We start from the raw sequence: 13,473 nt of genomic DNA, 5'->3' as shown, positions 1-13,473 counted from the left end.
ACTGCCCGCACCACCCCCCAAGCCATCCCTCGAAGCACCGATGCAGCCGGGCAAGAATCCAGCCCGGGCCCTCACCCAGCACCCAACTTTCATCTTTACCTATCTCTTCCCTCCGATCTCATGTACTCATAAATTATTACAATTAATTACAGCCAGGGAAAACCATTCATGCCGTGCCCCCACCCCCAGGGACTCCATCGAGCTACCAGGAGACTCACAGGCAGCCAGCCTGGGCAGGCACAAGCTGGACCCGGGCCTCGGCAGCCTCCACTGCACCCCGGCAGCCCTCAGCCCCATCGCACCCTGCCTGGAGAAGCGGCGGGGACTTGCCCTTCCGAAGCAGAGGGAGCCCCTTGCCTGGCTCCCGCCTCCCCCAAAGGATCTAAGCACTTGCTTCCTCCACGCCAGAAGCCTGGGAGCCACAGGGAGGAGAAATAACGAGAACTGGATACGGTTGGGTTTCTGGTTTTTTAAGTGACTTCGATATATTAACACAGAGCTGTTCTACGATAACAAACAGAAGCACGTTACAGGACGGACTCTGGGGATGAGGAGACACTGCTATGTACACGCCAGAGGCGCTGGCCTGAGCCGCTGGACCCAGCCTGCGGCATGGTCCCTGGCCGTCGCCCCTCAGCTCCTGGGCTGGGAAGCATTCTTGTCTATATGTGTGTGTCTTTTTTTTTGTACAAAATCTGCACGCAGAGCACCCCAGGCCTGGGGAAGGATGGCCCGGACCAAATACAACACAGGAGAAAAAAAAATAGAAATATAGCGATTCAAGTACTGGCTTCTCTGAAGAAAGGAGAAAAAAAATCACATTTGTGTGTGTCATTTATTTCAGTTGCGCTGGGAGAAGAGAACGCGGTTTCTCTCCCGGCCTCCTCCTCCTTGCTGGGTAGAACTAACTAAAACACCAATTTCTCAACACTGAACCCTCCCAAATCGCAAGAGTTTTCCTTCTCCCCTTCCCTTTTTTTTCTTTTTAAGCCGATTGGCTTTTCTCTATCTTGCTCTTTCCTTTTCTTTTTCGTGCTGTCTCCCGCCTGGGTTGGGGTATTTTTGTGGGTTTTTTGTTTTTCCCTTGGCTGTGCCGAGGCAGCAGGCTGGGGCAGGGTTTAGGATTGCTCCTTGTCGGTTTTCTCTTTATTCATCTTTTTCATCTTCATTCTCCGGTTCTGAAACCAGATTTTGACCTGCCGCTCGGTGAGGTTGAGAACCCGGGCCACCTCGTACCGACGGTCCCTGGTTAAATACATATTGAAGAGAAACTCCTTCTCCAGTTCCAGCGTCTGGTACTTGGTATAGGGGCAGCGCTTCTTCCTTGTGGAGCGGGCGTGAATCCAGTTGGCCACGGGGTTGCCTGGAGGGCCAAACACAGGCAGGGGTCAGTGGAGCCCCCTTCCAGTCCAGGACGCCTGCCACCCCACCCCCAGCCTCAGCCAGGCTCCCCAAACCCAATAATTGAACCTGAATTTGGCCACGTTTTGCTTGAGGAATTTCCCCCCTTACTCCTTTTGCGTTCTCCCCCCTCCTCATCTTCCCCCTCTTCGGTTTCCAGCACCTAAAACGATAGGAAATCGAAGCTATCAAAGCCTCTACAGTCTGGTCCTCAGCTTCAAGAGTAGTAATTCGAGAATATCTCCATAAAAAGTCCAAATTCCCAACCGTTTCATAGGCCCATAAACACTTCTCTCTCTTGTTTTTTATTTTTATAGCGAGGTCTCTCTCCTCCCCACTTCCCTCCTCCTCTGCCCCCTCCCATCCTCCCAGCCCACGACCAAGTCCTGAAATTTCAGCAGTTCTGCTTCCTGACCCTGAGAGTCCCCAAGCCCCTCACTACCCTCTCCAGCGCCCCATCTCCGCTCTCTCAGAATTCAACCCTGATGAGGCGAATTCTCAGAGTGATGCTGGGATGGGAAAAGCCTTTCTCCTCTCCCCAGGGAGCTGCTGGCCTTGGGGACAGGCTCCCCTATATCTCAGCTTCCCTGTTTGGCTTCCAGTGCCCCCTCTTCCTGCCAGCCCCAGGACAGGCTCTGCAGGAGCCAAGCCTCCAATTTCAGGTTTATGGGAGTAGCTGAGGGCAAGGAGGGAAGCCTTCAGAGGGGTATAATTAGGCCCTGGCCCCTTATGGGGCTTCAGGAAAGGATTTCCTGCAACCCCCTCCTGGGACTCCCCCAGACACTTCCTCACACCCAGGGGCTGCACCCCTTACCCTGCTGTTTTCCCTTCTTTCCTCTTTCTCTGGACCTGCAGCTCTCACCTGTCCCCCCACCCCACCTCACCCCACCTCACCTCACCTACCCCTGCCTTTCTTTGCAATACTTAGAAGGCTCCTGTTTCCCTGATTGGTGTGTGTGTGTGTGTGTGTGTGTGTGTGTGCGTGTGTTGTGTGTGTACAATTCTCTAATCTGGGGAGATACCGCTTCCCGCTCCCCACTCCTCATCCCTGACCCCCATTCCCACCCCTCTCTCCTGCAGACGCTAAGAGGGCTCTCAAGTTTAAGGAGACTGGGACCCCACTTCTCTCCCCCAACTCTGGAAGTCCTGATCTCTCCAAGTTCCCAGGCTGGGAAAGCCCCCAGACCCCTCACCCAGGGTTCCTGGGGGAGAAGCCCATGGACCCTCTGTTTTATGAATCTCTAGTGGGATGAGGACCCCTACACTGCCTGGGAGGTAGGGGGTGGCTTTTCTCCTTGGGGTTATTTCCTCTCTGCCCCCAGTGTCCTCCCCATCTCTCCCCCATCCCACCCCAAACCATAAAATGAACCTTGCCCCCACCCCATCCCCTGGCCCTGTCTGCATTTCTTTGAAAGTAGCGACTGAGCCAAAAAGCCTGGGCCGGGGGTGTGAGGGCGGGGGTCTCATCAAAGCCAGCTCCTGGGAGAGGAGCCCCCATCAGCCTTCTCCCAACCTGGCTCCCTGGGCCCCCTTCTCAGACCTTCCTGCCCCTGAAAGCTCCCCAAGGTAATTCGCTTTTATTGAGTCCTTGCCCCCTCTCCCGCGCTCCCTGCGCCGCTCGGAGGGGCTGTAATCCGGATCCCCCCGCCCGGCCTCCCCTCCCCTCCCGCTCGGGTTGTAAAGGAAAATTGCTCCCAACTTACTGGGGTCCAGGTCGGCCTTCTCCTCTTTGTGCTTGCTGCCGGCGAGGGCGTCCGCCTCGGGCGAGGGCAGGGTCTGCGGGGCGCGGTCGCGCAGTTCCCCGGGCGAGCCGTACATGTAGTCCGGGTAGCTGCGGCCGTCGCCCGGGCCGCAGTCGGCGCGGCGCCCGGGGTAGGCGTCCGGCTTGAGGGCGTAGTGACGGCCCCCGGCCGGGAAGCTGGGAAAGGAGACGGCGCCGGACAGCGGCTCGAGCCAAGTCCGCATGTAGCGCGTGTCGGCGCCGAGGTGGGGCTGGGGGCCGTACGGGTGGTAGACCACGGACGACTGAGAGGGCACGGGCGCCCACGACGTGCTGAACACGGCTGGCTTGGGCGCGAAGCTACAGGACGGAAAATCGCTACAGTCCGGCACCAAACCGCTGGGTCTGGCGGCGGCGGGGTGAGCCCCCGTGGCCGGAAACCTGGACGCTAGGAGGTCTTCATTGTCGTGAGAGATGAGCGAGTCCACGTAATAGTTACTGATGGGCCCCGTCGCCGACATCGTAACAGGGTTTTACATACATAAGATTATTGTATGAACTGTATATGTACTTTTTATCTGCTCACAGAACAATCAAGGCAGGTAATTATTTTTCCAGCCTTTTCCCCGCAGCTCATTGGCTCCCCGGCCCCCACGTGATCGTATTTACCCAAAAATACGGCGCGGATCAATGCGCAGGGGCTTTTTTTCCTGGCTTTTTTTTTTTTTTTTTTAACCTTCTCCCACCCCCTTCTCTCTGCTGATCCCCGCGACCTGCGTTTTCCTGGGGGTTCGCAACTCTGGACCCAAGGACCCGGCCACCCCCTCAGGACAACTCGCATCTCAGCAGAGAAGCCCCTGGCTCGTGTCCACTCCTAAGCAGATGGCCTCCGCCCCCACCCCCGGGAGGATTTCTTAATGGTGTGCAAGTGCCACTCCCCGAAGCCAGGGTTTCCGGACCCCCGGGGCCGAGCTGGGCGCGGGAGCCCCGCAGGGGCGGAGAGGCCGGCCGAGGTAGGTGGAGGAACTATTTCTTGACGTAATCCGTCTCTGTCGGCCCCGACGCTCCCGCAGTCTCTGCGCGAGCCTAGATCAGCGATTGTCAGTTCCGAACGTGGCTTTTAAAAATACGTTTTTAAACAGTGTGTATGTATGTATTTCTTTCAGGAGCAGCAGCAGCGAGGGAGGGAGAGTGGGAGGGGACTGGGGAAGCTGGGGTGGAGGGAGGGAAGGAGGGGAAGAGGAGCGTCCTTCTGCCACTGGCCAACTCAGCCCCCCAAATTTGGGGCAAGGGAAGCTTGGGGAAGGTGGTCTGCGGGTGGGAGGGGTAGGACCTCGGGACCTCGTACACCTTTGTCACCAGAAGTCCTCTCTTGGCTTTGGCACAGATATGCAAACGCCTTTATTTTAAATTTATTGTCTGTATCTATTTATCTTTCTTTGCCAGCCTGAAGTGGAGGAGAGACCTACACAACTTCAGTGGGGTGTCCCCATCCCGTCTTCCTGCTCGCCCTCCTTTGCCCCCAACTCCATCTCTGAGACATCCTGCCCTCCCCCGCCCCCCAGAAAGAAGTCACTCCAGGGCTCTGTCTGCAGAGAGCCAGGGTGAGAGCGGGCAAGGCAAGAGAGCGACCTCGGTCGTGGGCAAGTAGCTTGTTTTTACGTCCTTCAATAAAAATTTTATGAGGATCATTTGATTGTTCATAAATGTGTCTTTCATTAAATAAAATTGTAGGCTGTTTTTGGAACGGGAAAAAAGCTACAGAGGAATGGGAGAAAGCAATTTCTTTGGAGTCAGACACAGGAATTCTGGAGGGGTAGTGTGATTGTAGGGAAGATCACACAACTTGGATTCCCCCCCCCCGAAATAAGTTGGTCGCTACCCTCCTCCTTGAATCTGGGGTTCATTGCCCAGCCCTCTGCTTTCCATCACACTGTCCCATGGTGGTTTAGCAAAAGTGGGCTTTAGGCAAGCAGGAAATTCTCAATGTGGGTGCAAGAGAGGGGGCAGGGAAGTTGGCTGGGGGCGGGGGAGAAGAGCAGGTGATGTCCCCAGAGACAGATGCACCCTATGCAGGGCAGAGTGAGTTTGAAGGAGGGGTACAATTTCAGGGTCAGCAGGAAAGAGTCCAGTTTGCGCTAGGGGAAATAGGCAGGAGCTGAGGCTAAGACACAGGCTCTGAGGCAGCAGGGAAGGACGAGTTTTCCCAGATCCGAGACGCCTGCCCTTCTTTCCCCTCATGTTCCCAGGAAGGGACCAAATGCCAGGGGTGGGGGGCAGAGGCTGCTTCCCCCCCACCCCACATCTCTGTTGACCTGTCTCCTCTGGGGAGGAGAAGGGCTAGAGATAGGTGTCCCAGAGAGTGTAATATGTGTGTTTGGGGTGGGGGGAAGTTGAGGGGGAAGGATAGATCTGCAGCCCGAAGCACTGACCCCAGCCTGCCAGGCCCCCTCCCCAGTCCCTACTCCCCCCACACACACCCCCAACCCTGGTTCTGTCCTTTTCGGTCCAGCAGGGCTGGGATTTTGACGCATGGTGGGGGCGTGACGTGAGAAGTACCGGGCTGGGGAGAGACAACCCGGGACCTCAGCCTCTTTACCCTCGGCTCTGATTATCTTCTCCTGCCCCAGACTGGACTGGTCTGGGAAATCCAAATTACACCAAGAAACAGCATACCTCTTTGGCCTTGATGGAGTTGGGTTAGCTGTCAATCAAAAATTCTCCCTCACTAGTTCAAGGAAAAGACAGGAGATTCCCGTTCCCCTGCCTAGGCTTCCTCCAAATCCCCAGCGCCATCAGCACCTCCCCCAGCCCAGGCGGCTGGGGACCCTGCCTGGCTCTTGGGTGACTGCTGGCAATGCTGAGCAGAGCTGTGTAGCCTTCAGAGGGCCTGGGGCCAGACTGCGACCAAGAGGACATCAGAGGACAGAGCCTGAGACAGACTGAGCCCGAGACGGCCTGAGACAACAAGACTGAAGCACGGCACGAGGCCCATAGAGAGGAAGGGAGAAAGGAAGGAGGGAAGGAAAAAAGAAAACGGATTAGGATAAAAGAAAGAAAGAGGGGAGAATTACAGAAAAGAGGGGAGGCAGGATGAAAAGAGGGGGAGAGCAGGGAAAGGAAGGCATGCAGAGAGCGAGCTGGAGGAAGGGCGGTGACAGGAAGGCAGGACCGGGCAGGGCGCGGGCTGGCCGAGCAGCCGTGGCATTGTGCAGCCCGCTGGCTGGCCGGGCCTTTGCCGCGGGACCAGCTCCGGGCGCTGCGGCCACTTCTGTCTGGACACAAAGGAGGAAGAGGCCTCCTCTCCTGCCTCTCCCGGGCGACCTGCTGAGGTGGGTACACCAGGCCTCTGGGATATAGAACCCTAACTCGGCCCAGGCAGCCGCCCAGGCAGCTGGGAGCTGAGCCACGGTCTCGTCAAGGAGCAAAGAAGACATGAGGAAGGAGAAGGTTTCACACCCGCTCCTTCTTTGCATCTTCGCCAGGGAACAGAGCCCATCTGTCCCAACCTCAGTCTTCTTAGAAGAAAGATGCCCCTACAGCCCCTCTCCTGTGAGCCTCTACTATTTGGGAGAGCCCCCCAGACATACTGGCTGTAAACAGATGCCCCTTTCTCTGCTACCCACTTCGGTCACCGCTTTCTTTTCAACTCTTGAGCAGCCTGCCCACCCAGCAGAGGCAGCAGCAGTGGGGCAGCCTGGATCACCAGGCCCACGCTCTCCGCTGCCGTCAAGTTCCCTGTCAAACTGAGGGGAGATTGTCGCGCCTTCATTTCGGAGAGTGAACTCAGACCCTCCTCACTCAGGCACAGACACAGCTGTGGATTAGGAAGCAGGCCTCGCCCACAGCCCCCTCCCCACCAATGCCCCATTTTGCCTAGGCCTTGCTGAGAGAGGTAGCCAGGTGGAGGGGGGCTGGAAGAGGCTGGGAGTCCCTGAGTTCACCAGGCCACCAGGCCGAGGTCCCTCAGGTTCCACAACTGCATGTGGGTAGTACCCCTCTTCTCTGCATTTGGAGATGGGGTGGCAGGTCAGGGCTCTGAAGCAGACCTTCAGGCTCCCCCCAAATCCAGGCCTGTAGGTGTCCGGGCACAAAGGATGTGGGAGAACCAAGAAGGAGGGGTTTGTCTTCCCAGGTTCAGTTATGCCTGCTGAATCTCCTGCCCGGTTCCCAGCCTCCCTCTCACCCCCACCACTCCCTTCAATTCTCCTCATCACCGATGGGGAACCCAAGGGACTGGAGGCCACTGGGAGTCCCTGTTGGGGACGGCGGGGGGACCCCAGCTTTAGCTAGCAGCTGTGCATCCACTCTAGTTCTTAGAGCTCTCTTCTGACCCCAAAAGACAGCACTGGGCACAGGAGAGGCCCCGCAGGGGGAGGAGCACCCTTACTGCATCACCTCAGACCTGGACAGCTGGGACCACAATCAAGCTAGCACCACCGTGGGAAGGACAGACAGACAGAAAGACAGGCAGTTTATACTCATCCCCTCCCCTTGCCCTGCATCTCCCTTTTAGTGATTTAAATTCCCTCCGGTTCAATCCACACCGCCAAGTTCGGATTAAATTTAAAACAGGCTTTTCCCAGTCCCCCAGTGGGTCATCCCCACGCCCGCAGGCAGGGCGCCCGCCGCTCCCGGCTCGTCAGCGCGGAGGAGGCTGTGTGTACTCCATTTGCTTTCATTTTCCTTCTCCCCCTGAAATGGGCTCAGTTCACCTCTCCGCTGCCCTCTCCTCCTCCCCGCCCCCTCCTTGGTTCCCCTCTACTTTCCCCCCTTTTCTCTCCTGATCCCTCTTTGTTGGGAAAAACACACCCACACACACAACTCCTCCTAGCTCAGGCCTGCGCTGGAAGCAGAAACTGAAATCTCCTGGCCTGCCGCGAGGAGACCAGCGTCCTGCACCCACCCCAGGTGGGTACCCGCGATCCCTACACACTAGGAGTCCCGCCGCTAAACCCAGCAGGAGTGCAACCCCCAGGGGCTGTGAACGTGGCCCTCTCAACGCCACGGCCTACATTCCCACCGGCCCCTGCCCAGCCGCCCCACAGCGAACGGGGCTATTTCCGGCTCCCCCAACCCGGTCCGGTTTCCCCGCCTGTGGAGTGGCTGGAGGGGGAGCGGCCCCAGAGCTAGGGGTGCTCTGCGCTTGGAGCCCCCATGGCCTTGGGCGCCTGGTTACCCGATCTTTGTGTGATGTGTGTATCGCAAGGAAATTTGCAGTGACTTTGGAGCCCAGACTGAGGAAGCCGAGGTGGCGAAAGGAGAGACAATAAGGGTCCGAAGTACAATTAAGGGGCCAGAGCCGCTAGGCTCTCCCCCGCCTTCCCTGCCAGACTAGGAGCTGCCTGGCCTCAAACCTCAGGGCAAGCCGCGAACCTGGAGCCGGAAACTCAGCCCATGGTGGAGGGAACCAGAGGATCCGGCAGCCAGAAAGCAGGAGGAAAGCTCCCTCCAACTTGGGCGCGCACCAACCAGGTCCGCTGAGTTGCAGAGAATCCAGTGAATGAAAGTGTACGTTCCGACGAATTTGCCCGATTTTTTCCAGCCTTTGGAAGGACTGCCTAGGGTTTGGAACGTCTCAGACGGACGGACAGACAGACAGGCAGGCAAACCGCATCTCCGGAGGCAGACAGACTCACAACATGAGTGTGAGCCTGAAATCAAATACAGGTTCAACATTCCCCAGGCCTCTGTGCCGGGCCGCATGAGCGCCGATCTCCCTACCTTCTCTCCCCTCCAGGGCGTTGGGCAGAGACCCGGAAGACTCGGTCCCTCTGGCTTGGTCCAATCCCGCCTCGGGAAGCGCCTTCGTTACCTGCTCCTCGGCTCCCCACGGCCACAGATGCAGGGAAGCCGCCTCCGCCGGGGGAGGGAAGCCCCGGCCACCGCAGCCGCCGCTGCCCGCCCTCCTTCCCTCCCTCCCTCTTCCTCGCCCTCCCTCCCTCTCTCCCTCCCTCGCGCGCTGCCGCTCGCGGGGCCCTCCCGCGGGCAACCTGTTCTGGACCAAATCCAGGTATCTCCGAAAGAGACAAAAAAGAAAGGACCTCTTACGTGGAAAAGAAAGACCTTTAACTGCATTTATTTTTCACGCTCTGACCCTTGGTGGGCCTCAGTTCAGACGTCCTGGGCCCGGCCCTGCAGCTGCAGAGGTGCGGTGCCTGCCGCCTCGCCCACGCTGGCCGCCGCGCTCCGCGCACTGTGCGCTGCACACTCTGGGCCGCCGCCCCCGAGGCCCAAACACCAAACAGACCTCAAGGTCCTTACTACAGACTCAACCTCCGGTTGCCCGCCTCGCCGCTGGCCTCTCTCCGGGAGCCCGCTCCGCTCCGTCTGCGGCCAAAGTCCACACACAATCCACCTTGTTCGTGCTCTCGCGCCCGGCCGGACACCCTTCCTAGTCAAGGCGCCCACTGGCCACCCTCGGGCCGCGGCCTTGTCCGGGGCTGCAAACCTCCTCCCCTGCACGGGACCCACACAAAGCCCAGTGTCCTGACGCTCCCACCCGCAGCCCCCTGTCCCTGGCCCCGATGCCCTGCACCTGTTCCTGAGAAGGGCTGCATCTCCGGGCGAGCCGAGGCAGGCCGGTGGGCCCGGGCGGAGGGTGCTGGGGAGCCGAGGTCCCAGGGAGGCCACAGAGGCTCGGCCGGCTAAGCCGGAGCCCCCGCAGGCGGGCGAGAGATCTCAGAGACCAAGGCTCTCCTTGTCGAGCTCTTGCCTTTTCCTCCTTCTCCTGCAAGTCTTAAACACTCACACGCCGAGAGTTCAGCTCTATAAATCCTGCTCCTCTTTCCCATATCATAATTAAAAAAAACCAGTAGGGGAGGTTTTAACTTTTATTGCGATTTCTGGAGTTGGGCTGCGGAGCATATATTAAGTTTACGCTTATGCACTCTCGGCGGGGAGGGTCCTTTAAGAAATAAAAATCCATCTTAATATCTGCAGATGAGAGATAATTTTTTCCCTCCTCTTCACGCTGTTTCTTTTGAAGACTCCCTTCCAGCGAAGCGAATAAATAATCACCATTGCCTTAGCCATGATCCATGGCCCCAGGGCCCCTTGGTGGACTCTGGCCACCAGACTGGCCCTCACCTTGGCCCTGTGAGAATGTACCCCATTCCCCAGGATATGGGGGGGCACCCAGACCCATAGCTCTGTGGTCACCCACCCCATAAGCCCACCAGCTCTGAAACAGATATTGGGGCAGAGAGACCCAAAGCACAGAAGTCGTTCATTGGTGAATTTCGGCCCATCAGGGATGTTGTCTCCAAGCCAGGCACTCCTGAGCACCCAGCCCCTGCCTGGGACTCCCTTCACTCCAGCTGGCCCCGGGCTTCTGACAGCCTGAAAACTCAGAGACTGCTAGGGGCTCCCAAACTGGGGAAGCCCTTGCCTGCCTCGCACCAGCTGGCCTTCCTCTCTGAAAACCTCCCCATTTCCCCAGGATCCATAGGGCGATTTGAGCACTTCCTTCCAAGGGAAGAGATTTTTTTCCCCTACCAAGGGCTGGGGGACAGACAGAAAGACGACTGACAATTTCAGCTGGGGAGAAGGAAAGCCCTATTCCCATTTTCCCCTCTAGTCTCCATGGGGTCTCTTCGTACAGGAGACAGGGAAAAATACACGAGTGTGCACAAAAATATATACAGGGGATCTGAGAGAGCCTGGAGGAGACAGAGATATAGAAACAGAGAACCACACTCATCCAAGGTTACATATAAGCACCCAGCAGAAAACTGCGTGAATACAGAACTCCATGTACATATTGTGTTCCGGGGATGTGATTTTGTTCCCTCGTCTGAAAGTTTATAATGTTTTAATAATCATAATAATTCCAAAGTAAGAGAACCAAGAACCTGGCTTTCTCTTTCCCAGTCTCTCTGAGAACGGGGGTGTATCTCCCCATTCTCCCTGGGCCTCCTCAGTTTTCTCTGCAGGCAGAGAAACCTCGCTGGAGAGCCCTCTCTCTAGTAACCAGGACCAGAATTGAGCAACCAGAGGGGCCAAGGAGGGGAAGAAGCTTTGCAAAGTTGCACATTGCTTGGATTCTCCCTAACCCAGACCCTCCCCTCCTCCCCCTGGCATCAGCCAACAACTTCCCCAGCAATATGGTAATGGTGGGCGCTGGTAGCCTCCTTTCACCCAGACATTTCCACACAGCGCGAAGACAAGCAGCTGCCTGACAGGCACAGACACAACACACCAAGGCCTACGGGCAACAGACAGCTAAAAAGAGACCAGAGCCAGATTCTTGCCCTGATGTTTCCCAGTAGGGTAGGTGTGGGGGGTTTCTACTTGGACTGGATGGCTTTCCTCCAGCCTACTAACACCCTAAATATGCCCGTCTCCTGGCGATGGAGATATAGAAGGGGAAGGCGAGGTGGCTGAGCTGGTGCTCAGAGTTTCCCAACTCTTAGGACCCCAGGCACCCCACTCTTCTAAGGAGAAGCTCCAGCCCCAGCCGACTGGAGGCAGATTTTTTTCCTTGGAGGTGGAAGGTAGGAGAAGCTAACCCTTCCAGAGACTCCTTTCTCTTTCTGTGGTCTTCTCTCTCCTAATCATCCTGCCCCACCCTGCTACCCAACTGAGCTGGCCCGCCAGGCCACCTCTTACTCAAATTCCTGAATTTCCTTGGAATTGGTTAGACCTTCTTTGTCTGTCTCTATCAGGTGGGCCCAGGAAACAATAGCTGCAGGAAAAACTCCTCTCCCTCAATCACGGGGATGGGGACAGGCTGAGGAATGGACAGGATAAAGCGGGGTTCTCCAGACTTGTGGTGTAGCCCCACTCACAGCTAGCCCGCCTCAGTCTGTACCCACTTTGCCCTATCTAGGAGGGGGGCTGGGGGCAGTCCCACTGGGGAGGGTAGGAGCAGGATAGGTGGGTTGGGGGCCCTCGACGATAACCGACTGATGTAACTCAGGCAGTTTCTTGTTGCCGAGTTCAAAACTCAATCCCAACAACATGAAACTACCTAAGCCACAGATCAGCTGAGCGAACAGGGCGGGAGATTCAGCTTTGCATCTATCAGGAGGAGAAGGGAAGGGGGTTGGGGAAGGAAGAAATTCAGCCCCGTCCCCCTTTCCGCCCTCACGACCTCCCTAAGGACTAGAGAGTAGACTTTGGGTGGCTGGGTGGGTAGGGGATCTGACTGCCTCATCAGCTGCTAGTCTAAACAAATCGCTCAGAGAGACTGGTGAAATGGGACCTCCAGCTGCCAAACCCCCGCCCCGCCCCCAGCACCGCAGTGGAGCTACCCCCCTGCCTCTGGCCCTGGCCCTGGGGGAAGCTGGAGTGTCCTTCCACTCTCCAGCTGGGTCCCCTGTCTTGCCCTTCTGGCTCTCCTGTGCTCTCCTCCTAGATTCCCTCTGATCTTCTCCGTCTCTCAGCTGGGCTCTGGCTTCCCTTCGTCTATGTGTGGCTGAACCACTCCAGAGCCTCTTCCAATCAGGCCACTTGCCTGGCAAAGCCCCACGGCCAGGCAGAGTGGGGACCGAGAGCCTGGCTAAGGCTCACGTCCAAACCAGCAGAAAGCAGGAAAACCTAAGCTTCAAGCTCCAACACTCTCTAGCTCATCCTCCCTCTGCTTCCCCCAGCAGACGACCAGAATGAGAGACATCTAGACCCATGTGTCGAACTCAAGGCGACCCTAAGTGACCGAGTAAAGAAAGAAGCCAAAAACCACCAATTTACCCCTTTGACCGCCGAACCCCACGGCAACGGGCTGGGGACGGGGAGCTCACGGCCACTGCCCTCCACTGCGAGCCGCCACAAGGCAAGCCTGGGCTCTCAGCAAGCGCGGATGCGCGAAACACCTTCCACCCTGCTCTGCCCACTGCGCGCTGGGCACCTGGGGACGCCGCTAGTCCCCACGCCACCGCCAAGAGAAGAACAAGAAACCGCTTCTCTTACCTTGTCGCTGCCTCGTCCTCCTCCTCCTCCTCCTCCTCCTCTTGCCACTGCCCGTGCTTCTGCTGCTGCTGTCGAGGGGGGGTGGCTGAGCTCCTTGTCCCCCTCCGGCGGTTAAGTTTATTCCTTTCCTTGGATAGGTGGGGGGCTCTTGGGGTTCCCCCGAGCAGCGGTGGGGTGCGCCTGGCCCAGCACCCCAGGCAATCAGATCCGTCTGCTCCTCAAGATTGCAGTTTGCTCTCTGCCTCTTTCCCTCCTCCAGTCACCTTTAAATGCATCTTTTACTGCAGCACCACATTATATTTGCAGATCATAAAATCCACCTCTCGCGCGCACCAAGACCGTCCTGACATTACTGTTTTATGACCTTGACTTATTGTGGTCACCTGGATAATATTTAAATCAACGTTATGGTCTCTCACTTACATTAAACCCGCCAAGAGACG

At 57.4% G+C, this 13,473-nt stretch overlaps 2 protein-coding genes and 1 long non-coding RNA gene across 3 annotated transcripts in view; 1 reads left to right on the top strand and 2 right to left on the bottom strand.

Annotated features, from left to right (window-relative positions):
* The window catches only part of HOXC6 (homeobox C6), a 35,514-nt gene extending 26,651 nt beyond the window's left edge, over positions 1–8,863 (bottom strand). Inside the window, exon 1 of the mRNA XM_036865005.1 lies at positions 8,846–8,863. The gene's annotated coding sequence lies outside the window, so the exon portion shown is untranslated. The remainder of the gene's footprint in view (positions 1–8,845) is intronic.
* HOXC9 (homeobox C9) lies at positions 678–3,719 on the bottom strand. Its single transcript, XM_036864995.1, has 2 exons — positions 3,105–3,719; positions 678–1,363 (listed from the first exon to the last, which is right to left on the bottom strand). Exons 1-2 carry the CDS (start codon positions 3,640–3,642, stop codon positions 1,119–1,121), a joined length of 783 nt encoding a protein of 260 aa, XP_036720890.1. The 5' UTR covers positions 3,643–3,719; the 3' UTR covers positions 678–1,118.
* LOC118901653 lies at positions 5,621–10,054 on the top strand. Its single transcript, XR_005021434.1, has 2 exons — positions 5,621–8,032; positions 8,862–10,054. It is a non-coding gene; the product is annotated as an uncharacterized LOC118901653 (long non-coding RNA).
* The last annotated feature ends 3,419 nt before the right edge of the window (positions 10,055–13,473 follow it).

Source organism: Balaenoptera musculus, chromosome 10 (genome assembly GCF_009873245.2).
Source record: "Balaenoptera musculus isolate JJ_BM4_2016_0621 chromosome 10, mBalMus1.pri.v3, whole genome shotgun sequence".
Taxonomy (NCBI): Eukaryota; Metazoa; Chordata; class Mammalia; order Artiodactyla; family Balaenopteridae; genus Balaenoptera; species Balaenoptera musculus.
The sequence above is the reverse complement of the archived record's forward strand: the minus strand, read 5'-3'. Positions and strand labels throughout refer to the sequence as shown.